General features: G+C 37.8%; 1 protein-coding gene across 1 annotated transcript; it reads left to right on the top strand.

The window, feature by feature from the left end:
• Positions 1–331: 331 nt before the first annotated feature.
• LOC117306317 (ATP-dependent RNA helicase DDX51-like) lies at positions 332–4,375 on the top strand (the record flags this gene model as incomplete). Its single annotated transcript, XM_033790919.1, has 5 exons — positions 332–529; positions 1,089–1,321; positions 2,352–2,517; positions 3,233–3,367; positions 3,967–4,375. Coding segments are annotated over 5 exons (756 nt in total), but the record flags the coding sequence as incomplete, so codon positions are not given.
• Between the last annotated feature and the right edge of the window lie 14,465 nt (positions 4,376–18,840).

The raw sequence follows: 18,840 nt of genomic DNA, 5'->3' as shown, positions 1-18,840 counted from the left end.
AGGTGCTATGGCGCATACAGCAGCCACAGCCAGGAACACTGGGGCAAACCCTTTCTCTTTTCAATAAGTGCACTGGGTTCTTTTACATGCGTTTATACAACACATGGGACCAACGGCTTCACGTCCCATCCAGGACGAAGCAATGGTTAATTGTCATGCTTAAGGACACAAGTGTTGGGGCTGGGGATTCAAAACCCACTCAGTCTTGGCACAACATTATGGTGAAACGAAGAGCTTTAGATTAAAGTGGTCTATCCATGATGCAAACAGGGACGTGTTTATAAGAAGCATTGAACATGACACTAAAACTTGCTTGTTATTCTATTTTTAGCTTCAGAAGTTGCTGTTTTCTGCAACCCTCTCTCAGAACCCAGAGAAGTTGACCCAGCTCAATTTATTCCAGCCTCGTTTGATAACATCTGTTGTGACGTCGAAGAATAGAAGAAAACAGAAGCAGGTGGATGGTCAGGAAGCTTTGGAGGAAAGAGGGGAGTTTGTTGGAAAGTTCACCACTCCATTTGGACTCAAAGTATGTTTTATTCATCAGGCCATGAAGAAACTATGAATAAGTTTTGCTTAGAGGGACACGTTGCCTTGAATCGGTTGATAGTATAAAACATTGTGAGAAACGGCTCCCTCTGAAGTGCCATAGTTTTCGAGAAAGAAGTAATTTTCCACGAATTTGATTTCGAGACCTCAGATTTAGAACTTGAGGTCTCGAAATCAACCATCTAAAAGCACACAACTTCGCGTGACAAGGGTGCTTTTTCTTTAATTATTATCTCGCAAGTTCGATGACCGATTGAGCTCAAATTTTCACAGGTTTGTTATTTTATATATAATGTTGAGATACACCAACTGTGAAGGCTAGTCTTTGACAATTACCAATAGTGTCCACTGACTTTAAGATTAGACCATGAGCACTAAGATTGTTATCAACTGGAAGCCTGGTTCGTGGTTACCACTGAGCAAGGTCCCCTGTTTGTGGTTTTCCCAACAAAATAAAGCCTTCCCTGAATATTCCAGGAGATAGTTTGACGAGGTGCCTCAGCAGTTTTCATTGGCTAATTCTATTTTCTGATGTTTAGGAGCGTTACATCCAGTGCACGCCTGGCGAGAAACCCTTAGTCGTTCTTCATCTCATCCAGTCCCTGAAGCTCTCTCAGATCCTGTGTTTCGCAAACACCATTGAATCCACACATCGTCTCTACCATCTGCTCAAGCTGATTGGAGGGATTGAGGTTGCAGAGTTTTCATCCAATCAAACGGCAGGACAAAGACGGCAGATACTCAAGCAGTTCAAAGCTGGCAAGACAGAACTGTGAGTAACTGTTGAGTAATGGGTGTTGTTTGCAGTAGCGCCATGTGAAAATCTCTTTTGAGTGTCATTATGCTCTGATCGTCCTTAGGAGACAATCGTAGTATATGTTTTTTTGGAGATGATCAGAGCTTACTGAAACAGTTCAAAGCTGGCAAGATAGAACTGTGAGCAACGGTTGAGTAATGGGTGTTGTTTGCAGTAGCGCTACGCAAAAAACTCTTTTGAGTAGTGTTGGTTCTGACAAGAACCAGTGGCTGATAACTCAATGTTTCCTTCATTTTCATTTCATTTCAGACACATTTATTTCATGTCAACATCTATCAATCGATGTGATAACAGTGTTCAGAAAACATATAATAACGTGTACTAAGGAAAACTTAATCTAGTTATTGAACAATAAATAGAAACTAGTTTGACATTAACATGTAGGAAAAAGAAGAAGCAAAAGCTTTTTTTTCTGTTCCCTAAAGACAAGGACAAAATTACACAAAGACGTAAAAAAAAAAAAAAAACGAAAAAGGACATTATGCATGAGTGAGACTGGGCAATAGATTAAAAAAAGAAAACAAATGTGTTTTGAAATAAAAGAGATATAAAATTATTAAGTGGTGTGTAATTCAATCAAAATCTCTTTCAGTGTGCTCAGATCGTCTTCAGTCCTGAAAAGAACCAGTGGTTGATATTTTCTCATGGTGTTACCTCAAACCTCACATACTTCCACCATGCAAAGTTTTTAAATCCTACTTAACTGTTTGAGTTAAACAAACTCTAAAACTATGGGAACGTTATTGGTATGTATAATCAGTACTTTCCTGATTTCTGTGGAAAAAAGTTACAGGCATATTACTCTGGTAGGATTCTAACCCATGACCTTTGCAATTTTAGAGCAGTGTCTTACCAACTATTATTATTATTATTGATACATGTACTATGCTGTCAATGTTCTTATTTCAGGTTAATCTGTTCCGTTGCCATGGCTTTTATTATTTTTTGTTAAGTTGTTGATTATGTTGTAAATGTTCTTATTCAGGTTAATTTGTTCGGATGCAATGGCTCGTGGAATGGATATAGAGAATGCTAGATACGTCATCTCATATGACATGCCACCTTACATCAAGACGTATATACATCGGGTTGGTAGGACGGCTAGAGCCGGCAAGACAGGAGTAGCTTATTCATTGCTTCAAGAATATGAGGTATGTCGTTGCATCCAATTAAGGATCATTGCAGGAAGATTTTAGGGAAACCTTTTTTTGTTTTTAATGTACTGTATGTGGCCCTGAGTTGTTTTAAGGCCAAACAATTGGGAAATAGGACTCGGCTTTCGTTGTTTATCATGAGTTGTTGTTATTTATTCTAAAAGTTGTTATTTGTGTTGTTATTTATTCTAGAAGACGAAGGGAAATATAACATGCTGACTTGTCTTCGATCAGTATTTGAATGACGGGAAAATATAGTGCGTCGCCAATGGTGTGTTAGCTGATTTGAAATGGTGTTAGCTGATTTGAATTGAGCGTGATTTGCATGAGATGAATATTTATACAAACAGTGACGTAATGCTACATCGACGAATTCAGTTTAAGAGTGGGTTATTATTAATCCTGGTTACAAATACACCTCTTACCTCCATTCGAAAACTGCTTTTCAAAGGAAATTGAAATTGCTCATCCTTTATGTTTGTATTTCAATGTTAATGCATACACCTTGTATAAAGAATTTAAACTTGTTGAGATTTTGTTGCCAAACTCGGTAGTTCTTTTATGTATAGCTTTTTCCCGTTTTCCTTGCTGTGTGTGGTTCCCCCTCCTGTGTGCCTGAGCACCTCATTTTGGTGGATTTTGGCGCCTTATAAATATTCTTTATTATTATTATTATTATTATTATTAATGGCATAAGTGATTATTTATTCAGGTTCCCAAATTGTTGAAGATGCTGGAGCATGCTGGCAAGACTAACATGATAAAGCATGATGTTGAAGACGATGAGATGGAATATTTGGTAGAATCATATGAGAAGGCTTTGCAGAAACTACCAACAATCTTACGGGTAGGTCTAGTTTCATCTTACTTTATCTTTACTCATTCGCTCTAAATGACTCAAAAACTGAGATGGAATATCTGGTAGAGTCATATGAGAAGGCTTTACAGAAACTACCAACAATCTTACGGGTAGGTCTAGTTTCATCTTACTTTATCTTTACTCATTCGCTCTGAATGACTCCAAAACTGAGATTGTATCTGGTAGAGTCGTATGAGAAGGCTTTACAAAAACAACCAACAATCTTACGGGTAAGTCTCCTTACTATGACTAGAGCAAGCTAGTGGAAACATGTACACCAATTATGTACTCGCTCCGTGTTGGTTAATAATTTTTGCGATACCAATTTGGCGTCAATTTGACGTCTACAACTCTGTTTTCGTTGCGATATTTGCAAGAGAGTTGAGCACAACTCAACTGTTGTGAATTATTTGTTGCGAACTTGTGACGTCAACATTCACAATGCATTCGCATTCGCAGGAAGTAATCACACAGCAATAACCCTGCTTGTTTTAAGCTGTAATTCATCACATGCTCTTTTATTTGCCGATACATTCATTTTTTTGTTGAATAATTAAATAACTTTTTTTGTATTGTTTATTTCTTAGGTGGAGAAGCATTATTCCATGTGAGGTATCATGGATTGATCTACCGGCCGTTATTCTTGGGGTTCCCCCTAGGGAATAGAGTAGTGTGAAAAGGGCTGAAGTTAAAGGAATTCGCTGACTTGGAAAAAGTGTTTGAAACAGTTTGTTATGAAATACATTATGGTTAGAAAGATATCTTAAAAGAGGAATACAATGATCCACACAAGTATCACTCGAAATTGCACGGTTTTCGTTTTCGATGCGAGCTAACACCATCTGCCCTTTTTTTGAGTCAAAATTTTGGCTCCACAAAATGGCCGACCGTGTTGCTTCGCGATGTATAAGGAAAACCTAGCAATTTCGAGGCATGCGTGTGTGGATTGTTATATTCTAATTTTATATTCTTTATCTAACTATATGCATTTCATAACAAAAGGTTACAAACGCTTTTCAAAGACCAACTCGACCGATCAAAGGCTCTGCTTACGATCACGATTCCCCGCTTACATGCAAGGCGCCAAATTTCTACGCTAGCCTAGGATGCCTAGTAGCGTGGAGTAGCCAAAATTCACTGCTAACCAATAAAATACCCTTGCTGCAAGCCGAAATTCCCTGCCTTCGTAAGCGCTGATTCCGTGCTTACAGTAAGCAGAGCCATGAAATTGGGCCCAGGACTGCTCCATCATTTAGAATCAAAATATTTTACTCTGAACCCATACTATAATAATAATACCAGGGCACAATTTCAAAGAGCTGCTAAGCACAAAATTTACTAAGCAAGACAATTTCTTTCTTGATAACAACAGAATTACCAACCAAATTTCCTTGTGATTTCTCAAAATAAAATTCTTGGAAAATTCTCAAAAACTATGTTACTTCAATGGGAGCCGTTTCTCTAAGTTTTTAATATTATCAAAAGCTCTCCATTGCTTGTTACCAAGTATTAAAGTTCGTATGCTGACAATTATTTTGAGTTATTACCAAAATTGTCCATTGCCTTTAAATGCTAAAAAATAAACGAGGTATGAAGTAAGAAACTCATCTGTGGGAGTAGCAAGACAAGTTCTCAAAAAAACGTAATCTACCCAGCAAGTAAAAACACAAATAATTGATGTCAAATTTGCATCAAGGATAATAAAAGATTAATTTTGGTTTTTACCCATACACCGATGTGTGTTAGCAATTAGTTGGTAAGACACTGCTCTAGAATTACAAGGGTCATGGGTTCGAATTCCACCCAAGTAATATGCCTGTGAAATTTTTTCCCAGGACTCTGGAAAGTACCAAATATACAGTGCTAACACACATCGGTGTATGGGTAAAAATCAAAATTACAAAATACACAAAGTTATACCATTTTTACTAAGATACCTCACCAAGCAGTGCTTCGAATCCCATATTCGTTATAATTGTTTCAATATAATATTTCATAAATACAGCAATGACGACCAGTAGCTCAAATTTGAAAGAGTCTATTATTTTGTGGTTGCTTTGCAGCCTATATTATCCTGAAGGTACGGGTAGGTAGCTGCCTTTGCATTGACCTGGACAGAAATACTGACGCTGCAAATTGTACACAAAAACTGTTTTCATAGTGATGGGGCCCAGAAAATTCATGAAATGACAAAAGCTTTACTGTACCTGCCTTGTTAGCACAACAAATCAATAAGTTTACATACTTTGCATAATTAAGCAACAAGCGAAAACAAATAATTGCCACAAGTTCACATACTATAGGCATAATTAAAGCCATTTCGGAACAGAAAAAAAAAGTTCACAGATTTACAAATAACTTACAGGGTTTACAGAAGGTAATGATACAAAAAATTTTCTTAAAATATTATTGAAATGCTTTACTTGTTGAGAAAACATTACAAAAATTATCAATTCTCGCTATCGAGAATTACGGATTTTTTAAACACATTTCATGACACGGCGAAACGTGCGGATACAAGGATGGGTTTTCCCGTTATTTTCTCCCGACTCCGATGACCGATTGAGCCTAAATTTTCACAGGTTTGTTATTTTATATAGCAGTTGAGATACAAGAAGTGTTGGCCTTAGGACAATACTGTTTACCGAAAATATCCAGTGGCTTTAAGGGACACAATGAAACACTTTTAAAGTGACAATTAATTGTTGTTGATAAGTTTGCACATGGTATTGACATTATTTTATTTGGTAACAATACTCCTAAAGGGTACTGTTCTGTTCCGGTATGTTGAATACATTACCAGATATTTTTTACTTTATTTTTCTGAAGAAAATAGTTTGCGTTACCATGGCAACTGAGAATTTAAGCTCTGAATTAAGAAAAATCTCTTTTTAGCAAAAAATTGTATAATTTGAGATATGTATATAATGAATTTAATATACCCAAACTGGATAATACCCACTTCCGTTTGGCTGATAAATTACAGTCCAAGTACACTTGATCATTTTTCTTTTTCATAACGTCGCATATATCCCCCATGTTTCTCTTTAAAGTTGCATTATGATTTCTTGTTACTAGTGAATGCTGCTCACTGTGCCGGGAAAATCTCTTGTACCTCTTTTTTTTATGAAAAACAAATCATAAAACACATTAATTAGATTGAAAACATTGAACTATTGTGAACATAAATCAGGGCATAAAAAAGAGCAGGACACCAGTCACAAGCATGTGTACAATCATTTTATTTGCTTTGGCGTTTAACATATCAAATTCATCTACTTGTTCCTAAGTTTGATTTTGGGCGTTGCAATATATTTTAAGAATGATTGCAACAATTATGAATGTGTGCTTCTTCATCATTGGACTGCTGCCAATGTGACTTTGTACAATTCACCAAGAAACTTTGTTTAGCCACGAGGTGGAGATTGGTGGCGTATTTTGATTTCAGTCTTTGCAATACGAGACCCATTCCATTCAGTAGCTCTAATGACTCGTTTGTATGGACCCATAGTATCACCAGCTTTGATATATTCAGCATTAAGGTTATTATCTACACCAGGTATACCAGAGCATCTATTAAACCACCATCCTCCTTCACTGTTCAGACTTGGGCAGTTTGTTTCGTCTTGGTTATTATCTGTGTGATGGTGAACGATGAAGGCTTGATGTGGGCAGTCTCAAGAATATCATCTGAAAAAGCAAAATGAATAGTGAATTATATAACTACTTCCAATCATTAGTGGTAGTTTGTGTTCTGGCTGTTTTGCATGAAGAAGAAAACTAAAATAAGTGTCTAAACAAAGTCCATGCATGTTCTAATTAAAGGGAATGTACACCTTTGGTAATTGTCCAGAACAGTTTTCTCACTGAGGTATCCCAACATAAGTATAAAATAACAAGCCTGTGAAAATTTGAGCTCAATACTGGTCATCGATTAGAGAAACAACACCCTTTTGGACGGATTTGTGTGCTTTCAGAAAGGAATAGAAGTCTTTTATTATTTTAGTGAGAAATAACCTCTTTCTCAAAATCTGCGCTACTTCAGAGGGAGTCGTTTCTCACAGTGTTTTATACTAACAACAGTTCTCCAATGCTCCTTACCAAGTCATTTTTTAAGTTAATATTTGTTTTGAGTAATTACCAAACGACCTTCCCTTTAAAGTGATGTGTTGTTTTGAGTAATTACCAAACGACCTTCCCTTTAAAGTGATGTGGATTTACAGCACCAGTTTATGGCGCAATCGAACATCGTTTGAAACCTGTGGTCAGTTTCAGGGTGTTTACACATGTAGACCTACATCTGTTCGTGTCTGTTGATCGTCAACAAGTTAAAACAATTAAAACAATGAGCCCCATCCAGAAAAGAAGGTTTGATTTATAAACGAGTTCTTAACTTACTTCTGCACCCAATAAGTTCGATGCGCAAATCTTGATGCACGTAGTCGATTGGTGTGATACGGATGAAACGTGCTCTGATTGGCTGCTCAAAGTTTATGGTTACCGGTGTGGATTGATAAGTTTGGGCACGGAATATCTGTAAGGTAATAGAGCAACACGATTTTGTTTTATTAATCATTTACATTGAAAACAGTTGTGTTTATGTTTTTCATGGCTATTGTTCCTAATTTACAGGAGTTTCTATAATTATTTTATTCTGTTGGTTGAGTAGTAAAAGCTACTTAACTTAAAGTACATGTATAACATTGACAAACTAATTTTGTTATTTCAATGATGGAAACATTTACCTGAGGTTCTCCATCAGGTGATCTCTTCTTGCTGACGCTGACCCAGGTAACGTTGTCGAGGCTGTATTCTACTTGAAATGACGTTTCATCACTACTTTGTGTTGTGACTCCCTCAACTAGAGTGACTGCCTGTAGATCAATCTGAAGCCTTGACTCTTTGTCAGGAATGATATGGTCGTCCTTTTCAAGACGTTGTCCACATACCCAGTTGACTGTAAAAAATAAAAACACAACATTGAATTTGATGCGTCGTTTGTTGTAATTGTGTTTAAAGGCACGGACACTATTGTTAGTTGTTAAAGACCAGTCGTCTCACTGGGTGTATCTCAATATATGCATAAAGCAACAAACCTGTGAAAATGTGAGCTAAATTGTTCGTCGAAGTTGCGAGATAATAATGAAAGAAAGAATGAAAAAAAAAACCTTGTCACACGTAGCTGTTACATGGTTGATTTTGAAACCTCAAATGCTAAATCTGAGGTCTCGATATCAAATTCGTGGAAATTTACTTCTTTCTCGAAAACTACGTCACTTCAGAGGGAGCTGTTTCTCACAATGTTTTATACTATCATTAGCTCCCCATTACTCGTTACCCTATAAGTTTTTATGTTAATAATTATTTTGAGTAGTTACCAATAGTGTCCACTGCCTTTAAATGCACTGTACATGTTTGGTAATTACTCAAAATATATATTAGCATAAATCTTTACTTGGTAACGATCAACGGGGAGCTGTTGATATATAGTATGGAACATTGTGAGAAATGATTCCTTCTGAAGTAACATAGTTTTGAGAAAGAAGTAATTTCTTGATACAAATTGATACAAATCTTGGTTTTATTGATGAATTGCCAGCTGCTTCGAAAAGTTAAGACTGGATTAAATATAATAACTTTTATACAAACAACAATTTCAGTTTGAAAAATGTATAAGTTTCAAAGGAAAGGTACACGTTTGGTTATTAACAAAAACCAATATTAACTTAAAAACCGACTTAAAGCCATTGGACCCTTTCGGTAAACAGTATTGTCCAAGGCCCACACTTCGTGTATCACAACTTATATATCAAATAACAAACCTGTGAAAATAACGGGAAAACCCACCCTTGTATCCGCGCGTTTCGCCGTGTCATGACATGTGTTTAAAATAAATCCGTAATTCTCGTTAACGAGAATTGATATTGTTTTACTGTTTTCTCAAAAAGTAAAGCATTTCATGGAATAATATTTCACGAGAAGTCTTTCACCACTACCTTCTGTAAACCCTGTAAGTTATTTGTAAATCTGTGAACGTTTTTTTTTTACTGTACCGAAAGGGTCCAATGGCTTAAATAACGAGCATTGGGGAGCTGGGTTTTTTTCAGTATAACAAAATAACAACTTGTTTGTTTTACCGATTTTTGTTTGTGTTTGTAAAATGTCGGTCATTATTTGTCACAACCCTCTAGTTGGTCTAAAATGGTTTATTATAGTCAAGTGATACATTTGTTTTATTTGCCAAAATGTAACGTTGAACTCTTTAAACAAAATTGACCTCACCATTGCATCCAAGGAGTTCAATACGCAGCCCTGGACGTTTTCCGCAATAACTAGTTGGTGTGATGCGGATGTAGCGTGCTCTGACTTCCTCATTGAACATGCTGGTTTTTCTGATTGGTCTTTATTTCCAGGGAATCTCTGGGAAGGAAACATAAACGATGCTTAATGACACCAAACAAACTTTAGAATATAGCAGAATGATTACCAAAAGGCAGTATAAATCGCGTATATTATGTTAAAGTTCAGACTGTAAAGAAACATGCAGCAGTAGTTTTATTTATTAGTTTTAAACGTGTGCTCTCGACAACATGCCAGATAATGCTGCATTAAAATAAGCACCAAGTGGGGATAAGAATGGCTGATTGTTTCATTTTAGTTTGTTTAAACGGCCAATTTGCCTTTTCGTTTGTGAATTCATTCAATTAAATCAATGAGGTAAAACAAAAAAAGTTTTTTAATGATTCAACTTGTATTCTGCTAATTTTTGCCTTTTCTTCTGCGTTTAACGGTTTCGGCAATTTGTGTATAATTATTGTCATACCTGTGCATTGTCAGGGACTGACCCTCCTATGTATCGCCAGTCGCGTATCTGCATTTCGTAAAGTCCTTAAGACTCACCTTTTTCCTTGTTAATTGCTTCCTAGTGTAACCAACTGACTTGGAGTACCCAGTCAAATGTTACGTAGTTATTTTAATTCACCGAATTCCTTTCCTTATAACTTAAATTTATAAAGAATACTTGCAGTTCGCTGAGGCGTTAAGGGTGTGGCGCGATCACCATTCCACGTCCATCGACCAGCCCTGATTTCGAGGAGGATCCCCTGCCTGCGTAAAATGACACGCCTGATCCCTGTCATACATTTCCGGCGTAACAATGTGAAATGATATAGCGTCTTAAATTTTTTGTTTACTTTTTTTCTTCAGTTATTCAAAATTAATGACCCTGTTAACCAATTTTAGGTCTGAAAATGCAAGTATTTTGATACCGCAATTATGGCAAAACATTGATCGCCACCGACCTGCAGGGTCAGCAGATTGGGGAAAAACTAGCCCCCATTATTGGTCCAATCCACCCCGTATATAGCACCTTTGATATACAATTATTCCGTTTTTTTGTTAAGATCAAAGGTGCTGGGGCCAAGGATACGGAGTGGATTGGACCAATGAATGGGGCTAGGGAAAAACATGACATTCACGGTACATTCTTACAGGTCTACATTTTTCCCTCCTTAACCAGCATTCACCCATAATCAAGACAGCTTAACTTTTCAAACACACACACGATTGTTCACTCATTTAGGCTTACTAACATTAATTTTGTCACCAAAGCGAAATCACAATGGCCGGCGGTGTGGGTTTTTTTCTTAAGCAAAATTAGTACACTATTATGTAATGTGCAATCCATAGAAAACTTGTGTTCATATTCTCTCTGTTTACAATCCTTTATTAATTTTTTTTTAAATTATGGCTAATTAGTTTTTGGTGTCTCAGTCCCCATGCAGCCTGACCGTACGTGGAGTAGCCAAACGCGCATGTAACTATCCCTGCTTATTCGTGGAATACGCTTGATGTAAGCGCGCTGCTTCCGTAAGCACCAAATTCTTTGCCTACGGTAAGAAGGGGCCGATTTTACTAACGTCTATGTTTGCGATCATCGCTAACACCCTTGCGATGAGATCGCAAACCTCAACTCCATTGCAATTGCTAATTCTGCGTTTCACTAAATTCATCGCAATTGCGATGACGTTAAAAGGGAAATAAAGTTTTTGTACGAGGCTAAAAGTAGTGACCTTTGACATCCCGCAACGAAATCGTCGGTCGTCGCTCGAAATAAAATGGCATTGTGCAGTTTATATGTAAATCGTTGAAATGTTGGTGCATACAAACTATTGTGGACGATGTATAGGCATTCATTTACAAAGGGTTAAAGCATTTATAGGCCTATGGCCTCTCTTATAATTTTAGATTTTAATAAACAGTTTTCGTAAATCTGTTGTAACGGTGGGATTGATGAAAATTCTGACATATCTGTCTAATAATACTAAGCTTCACACTGTCAATTTGCCAATACATTACACATTTTTTTCTAAAAATGATGGTTAAAATAATCGAACCCATATAGTATCTCCTTTTTACCGATATTAAGGGGCTCTTTGCTGCAGTTGCGTCGCTGATAGTTGTCATCGGCAATCTGAGTCTACCAGGTAAAAGACCGCAAGACTAAAATAATGTAGCGTCACTCATTTTACTCTAAATCACGGGCAATTTATACGTCAAAACGTACACCGCTATAACTATAAGCACAGAATGGTGCAATGTACCATAATTAGTTTGCCCCCCCCCCCCCCGTTTAGAAAGCCTAGATCCACCCCTGAGTGCGCTATGATCTTGATGGAATAGCGCATTATAAATGTTAATTGCTTGGTTATGATAATCATCAAACCACTCACCACGGCAGCCTAGGAGCTCAATACGTATGCCAGGTTCATTATACCAGTCTGTAGGTCTGTTGCCGATTTACCGTGCTTGAATAGGCTGCTGGAAGATATTCGTGACTGGGGTATCCTGTCAGTGTTTGCAATCACATGGGCAATCTTTTTGTCCTTCCAAGTAAACTATAATTACTCAATTCAACTTTTAAGTGGTAGATGACTCCAAGTCGAGTTTGCATCGCCGAGTAATTAATTGCTTAGCATCAGAACCGGCTTCTACTTCTCCTTCTACTTTACTACTAGGCAAAGTCCCATGATGGGATATCACACCAAGATTACGCACGCGTTAGACCGATGAAGCAACTAGGGTAGATTAAGAGTGGATTTGAACTGGGAGAACGGGGCAGTGACAAAACGCAGTGGAAGATTGTTCCAAGCAGGGGTAATTTGGGGGAAAGGAGTTTTTGTAGCTGTTGGTGTGGGGTGAAAAGAGATAAACAATGGCAGGAATCATGAATAATAATTCTCCAGTATTTGGATGGTATACACATAATGACTGTTTATGAGTGCAATGGTGCGAATTATGTTCATGAGTTGAAAGATGGAATGTTCTATTCAACGAGGCGGAGCCGAGTTGAATGGAACATTCCAGCTGTCAATGAATGAACATATTTGCACCATTGCATTAATGAAAAACATTCATTATTTGTTTTATATAACATCCAAGTAGATCTTTGTCATTTTGATTGAAAGATACAACTTTCAAAACAAACAAAGCGTAGGCCTACAATTTTTAATTGTATAGAAGCCGAATGCTAGTAATTTGACTAATTTTTAACCATAGATACAGAATTAAATAACTAGATCGGCCGCGCGTACATACGCGCCATTACCTGTGTAGAAAATAAAATTGTTCGCCATGGACGCGGTAAAAATTTTACGTTCGAAAAGGGGCGCGCAAAAATGAACACGAAAGATAGGCCTTTGACGCGCTAAATGTCACGTGCTGACGGCAAAAAGTCACGTGCTGACGGCAACGCACAGAAAATGTACACGGGAGATAGGCAATGGCGGCCCCCATGCCAGAACCCACGTATGTACGCGCGGCCGATCTATAGTTATTCTATTTTATATAACACCCAAGCAGATCCTTGCCATTTTATTGGAGGCTAAAGTAGTGGTCCCAGCCAATGTTCAACACATTCCGCCCGGGTTAGTTAAAAAGCAGGACAGTTCTTTTAAGAACTGAGATGTCTCCCGAACATCCGATAAATCTACTCCGCGGTATAGAATAAAGCAAGACAGTTCTCTAAGAACAAACTCTACCTGGCAAGTTGATACAAACATGGTGTTACTGCAAACCAAATATAAATTTACATGTACTTACAATCCAGCCTGTATTCTTTGTCATATCACAAAACACCTTCATTCCTTCATCATTCTGGAAGGGATGGATAGTGTAGATACCATCTTCTTTGTACCCAGCATCCAACAAATCCTGACAGTCTGGATGAACAAATAAATTATAATGCACTTTGTATATTGTGTGCGTTCGATTAGCTTCCCTGTGTCTACCCTGCGGTGCTCATTCGGGTGAGCCCCTGACAAAAGAGCTAATCGAAACGACCACTCACCCTCTCGTGGTGACGTCATGCACCTGAGGCCAGCCCCAAGTGACCCGTTCAACAAGCAGAGCACTTGGGGGCTGACGTCAAAGCTATTCGAACGTACCTGGGGCAGACCGGGGTCGACCCGGGGAAGCTAATCGAACGCACCCATCGTATATAGTATGGAGTTTCATGGTTTATTCACATTTTATTCATAACCCAAAAGCACATTAAAAAGCTTGAATCAACACTGGTGGTCAGGCAGTCCAAAAAGAACGTATTACAAGTAAAACTGGTACATATAGAACAACATTTTACATACCACAATAAAACCTCAAAAGCAATTAGAAAAAGCTCGAAAGCTACATGAATAAGGCACTAAAAAGAAAACAAAACATGTTTGTTGAACTATAGATTTGTTTGACAGGAGTACTTTTTATAAGTATTTGTTCTTTAAAGCAATTCCGATCGGGAGCATCAGCCAAGTTTTATTTGCATTTTGTTGTTGTATTCCATCGATAATCAAGATGGCGCTTGTTGTGAGAAAATCTTATGTCATGATCTTGAGGCAAAGCTCTTTAGTTAAAGACGTTTACGACTTCATTTAATACTGTTTGTACATAAATATTGTTCTGTGATTATTTGTTTTGTAAGTTAATTGATAATGATTCCAACGAAGACCTGACAACACATATTTTGTCGTCGTCTGTTTCAGGAAGTAAAATGGTGGACGAAGTGTAAAGAAAACAACTTGCCGTTAGCCTCTATCCTTATACGACTCTATCAGGTATTTGAGAGGGTCACACATTATTTGAAAGTTATTTTGACCTTCCTTAGAAGATGCATTCAGAAACACAACCACTCTTTTGCAATGCAACTACAGTAAATTCGTGATCTCCCAGACCCATTTAAAATAATACAAGAGGCTTCTTGTAAAGCCCACATGTCCGTCACTCAGTGACGCTCCTACAGTATTCCCTGCAATGTGGGACTGCTTTTAAGTTATGAGACCGAATCCGTTGCACCATTAAATGGTTACAAAAGTGTTGCAATCAGCAAACCATGCTGTCAATGAAACCGGGAACACCGGGGCCAACCTGTTTTCTTGCACTGGGTTCGTTTACGTGCGTTAAAACACACACACACACACACATGACCAGCGGCTTTACGTCCTATCCGAAGGACGAAGCATTATGGTTGAGTGTCTTGGTTAAGGACACATGTGTCAAACCTCTTGAGCCCACACGTTGCTGATCAGAATCACCAGCGTTTATATCCGGTGTTTTTAATCGGCAAGGAAACGCCACAATGCTTGACTTATTGTTATGTTATTATTTTGTAATCATCACCCATCCTTCTAACATCTAGTCTTGAGGGAAACTTACCCTTGAAATGGCATTCCTAATGGTCGTGTATCTCCTCTTGGTCATTTGTGAAGATTGGTTGACCAGTGTAGATGGGTTTAGTCTTTCTCATTGGAGCTTCTTTAAACAGCCCTCCTGGTCGGATAGAGGTACATGAACACATAATCTTCAAATGGTTGGATCCATCGTAGTCGGTTCCCTTCATCTGGATCAGGTTCTTGGGTCAAGTAGCAAACTTTAGTACCAGCTGCTTCACCGACATTCAGCAAATAAACTGCATCAAAAGAAACAAATCAGTAATATTTTGTTTTGCTGTTGGTTTAAGTCTTGTTTTGTTTTATGGACAGAGTTCCCAGGCCAAGGTAAGACACTGTTTCAATATAAAGCTGTTTGGGATTAAGATACGAAGCTGCTTCACTGGCACTCAAAACGTTAAACTATAACAAAAGAGACAACTAATTAATATTTCGTCTTTGCTGTTTGGTCTAAGTCTGGTTTATAATAATAATAACTTTCGATTTATATAGCGCCTAATAACTAACACTTAATTCTCTAAGCGCTTTACATTAGTGCCCTGGTCATAGGGCCAATAACATCCCTTTTTAATGTTTCTCAGCTCCCTTGGGAGTATACAACCTGGGCAACAGTTTATATCGCTCCAAAGGCTTTTTCATTCACAATATCAACCTCTACCCTCGCAGGTACCCATTTATTCCCCTGGGTGAAGAGAAGCAATTATAGTAAAGTATCTTGCTCAAGGACACAAGTGTCACGACCGGGATTCGAACCCATACTCCGGTGAAAACGCACCAAAACTTGAATTCGATGCCACTCGGCCATGACACTCCCATTTTGTTTATGGGCAGAGATCATAATCATACGCAGCCAAAGTTTATTCAGAATTTACTGAGCTTGACATAAAATCGAAGTCTGATGTAGCGCACGTATCCACCAACAAGGTGCTGAAGGCGCTTATAAAAACTTGAAGAAAAAAAGGTGATGGAAGTGAAGACATTCTGATACCCAATTATGTAGCACCGTAGATGGGTTTACAATGTGCTACGACGCATAGCAGCCACAGCCAAGAACACCGGGGCGACCCACCTTCTCTTAGCGATAAGTATTACTGACAAGAGCTAATCAAACGATCACTCACCCTCTCGTGGTGACGTCATGCACCTCGGGCCAGCCCCAAGTGACCCGTTCCACAAGCAAGGCACAGGGGGCCTACCTGGGTGAGCCCCTGGTATGACGTTAAAGCTATTCGAACGTACAGGTGGCAGATACCGGTGTGGCAGATCATGATCGACCCAGGGAAGCTAATAGGCAGGGGTCTGGTTTTACACATCTTTTGATGACAGTGTTATACTTTTGTTTTAACCTTGACAGCCCCTGAAAATAATTGTTGTTTGGGTAAGCAATGCCCGCTTTCGTGAAGGGTATGGAAATTAGGTTGCGCAGTAATAAGCCTTCCAATTTTGTGAGTGGTATTAAACGTCCTTTGTAGCTTATACATAGTTCACTTCTGGATGTTGGCTACTTATTCTTCAGTGAGTCACCCAATCATGAAATATTTCCGGACTTTTTGGTGTCATATAAAAGTTGAATCCATAAGCTATTCATACATATGTAAACAATTGAACCCATAATCACAATTGTTTTAATTGGGCAGCCATTTCAAAAGTGTTTCTAGTTTTTTTTTTTTAGACATGGTACAATCCTATGAGGGGCCGTTTATGACTAAATGAGCAAACCCATATATATAGGAGCAAAACCATATATATATAGGAGCAAAACTATATATAAAGGAGCAAAACCATATATATAATAGGAGCAAACCCATATATAAAGGAGCAAACCCATACAATATAGGAGCAAACCCATATATATAAGAGCAAACCCATATATAGGAGCAAAACCATATATAAGAGCAAACCAATATATTTAAGAGCAAAATAATAAATATATAATGATCAAAACAAATATATAGAAGACTACCGAAAATATATAAAGGATTAACGGCAAATATATATAAAGGACCAAAAACCTCAAATATAAATGACAGACACAAATATATTTAACAGCGCCCTCTATATTGGACGTAGTTTCATATATATAAAACATGTGCATCCATATATATAATACATAAAAATCTCATACAAAGGACGTCAAATCACCGAGCCGTAAATTCAGCCTTTGTCTGGCACTTGGTAATCATTGCGCACGTTTCGCTGGGAATGGGAAAGGGAGAGGGGGACCGGAGATTCGGGGGACCGACACGTCGCGACGGCGTGACTTTTATTGTAACTAATTTGTTTAATATAATTGAATGAGATATTTTATTTATTTAGCACGGCATACTAGCTTCTGAATATTAAATAAAATACCATCCTGTCCATCACATTAGGGTTGTTTTTATAATTTCCTGTGCCCTTATTGTTTTTCTTGCTTTACTTTTGTACATGTACTTATATTTGACATACTGTCTGCTTGTATTTGTAATAATGTTTAATGGAAAAATAAAGAATAAGAATAAGAATAAGAACCAATGAAAGTGATGAAAACATATGACGTCGCTCCAATGTCGTCCATACATTAGCAAAGTAAATGCCGGACTATCTATCGTCAAGTTCTTCCTTTAAAGTGCTGCTTCAGAAAATTTGAAGATTACCTCACAGCGAAACCAGAACTTTTAATATTTCGAACACACGGTGTAAAAAGGTTGGATATAGTTGATTTATAGTTTTTGATTGTGAACAATTTTCCTGTTATCCCAATTTGTTTTTACATTATAGTATCATGGAGATAGTATTGAAGAGAGGAATCGCTGTCGGTGTACGTGCAGCATGCACACTGATCAGATCGGATCGGCTGCCCATTTCCAGCTAGCCCGAGTGCTAGCGTCGGTCAGTCACGCCGTCGCGACGTGTCGGTCCCCCTCTCCCTTTCCCATTCCCAGCGAAACGTGCGCAATGATTACCAAGTGTCAGACAAAGGCTGAATTTACGGCTCGATGATTTTCGTTCCCGATTTTAACCTTTGACGGCTGTTGACGTCCTTTGTATGAGACTTTTATGTATTATATTATATATGGGTGCACATGTCTTATATATATGAAACTACGTCCAATATAGAGGGCGCTGTTAAATATATTTGTGTCTGTCATTTATATTTGAGGTTTTTGGTCCTTTATATATATTTGCTGTTGATCCTTTATATATTTTCGGTGGTCTTCTATATATTTGTTTTGATCATTATATATTTATAATTTTGCTCTTAAGTATAATATTGGTTTGCTCTTATAATATGCTTTTGCTCCTATTTATACGGGTTTGCTCTTATATATATATGGGTTTGCTCCTAAATATATGGGTTTGCTCCTATATATATGGGTTTGCTCCTATATTTTTATATGGGTTTGCTCCTATATATAATGATAATGAATAGGGTAGATGGCCTTAGCTTTCGATCCAATCCGGACCTTCTTCAGAGGCATAAAACAAGTACAAACAAATACATATCCATTTATAGAAAAAGAGAGGGGGAAAGGGATTAAGGAAAGGATCCAGAAAGAAGCGGGAAAATAACAGCCAATCAAAGTTCCTATTTCCGAAACAATATTGGTGGCTATGAACCAATAGGAGTGGAGTGGCGAGGACAAAGGATGTTTAGAATGAAAGGAAGGGTTACTGGACCATAAGAGTGGTAAAAGTATTGTTCGACAACAATGCAGGGAGACATGAAAGGGTAGGATTAGAGAGCAAGTTGCATCATGA

This window comes from Asterias rubens, unplaced genomic scaffold, assembly GCF_902459465.1.
Source record: "Asterias rubens unplaced genomic scaffold, eAstRub1.3, whole genome shotgun sequence".
In the NCBI taxonomy this organism is placed as follows: Eukaryota; Metazoa; Echinodermata; class Asteroidea; order Forcipulatida; family Asteriidae; genus Asterias; species Asterias rubens.
This window is presented reverse-complemented; position numbering and strand designations above follow the sequence as displayed.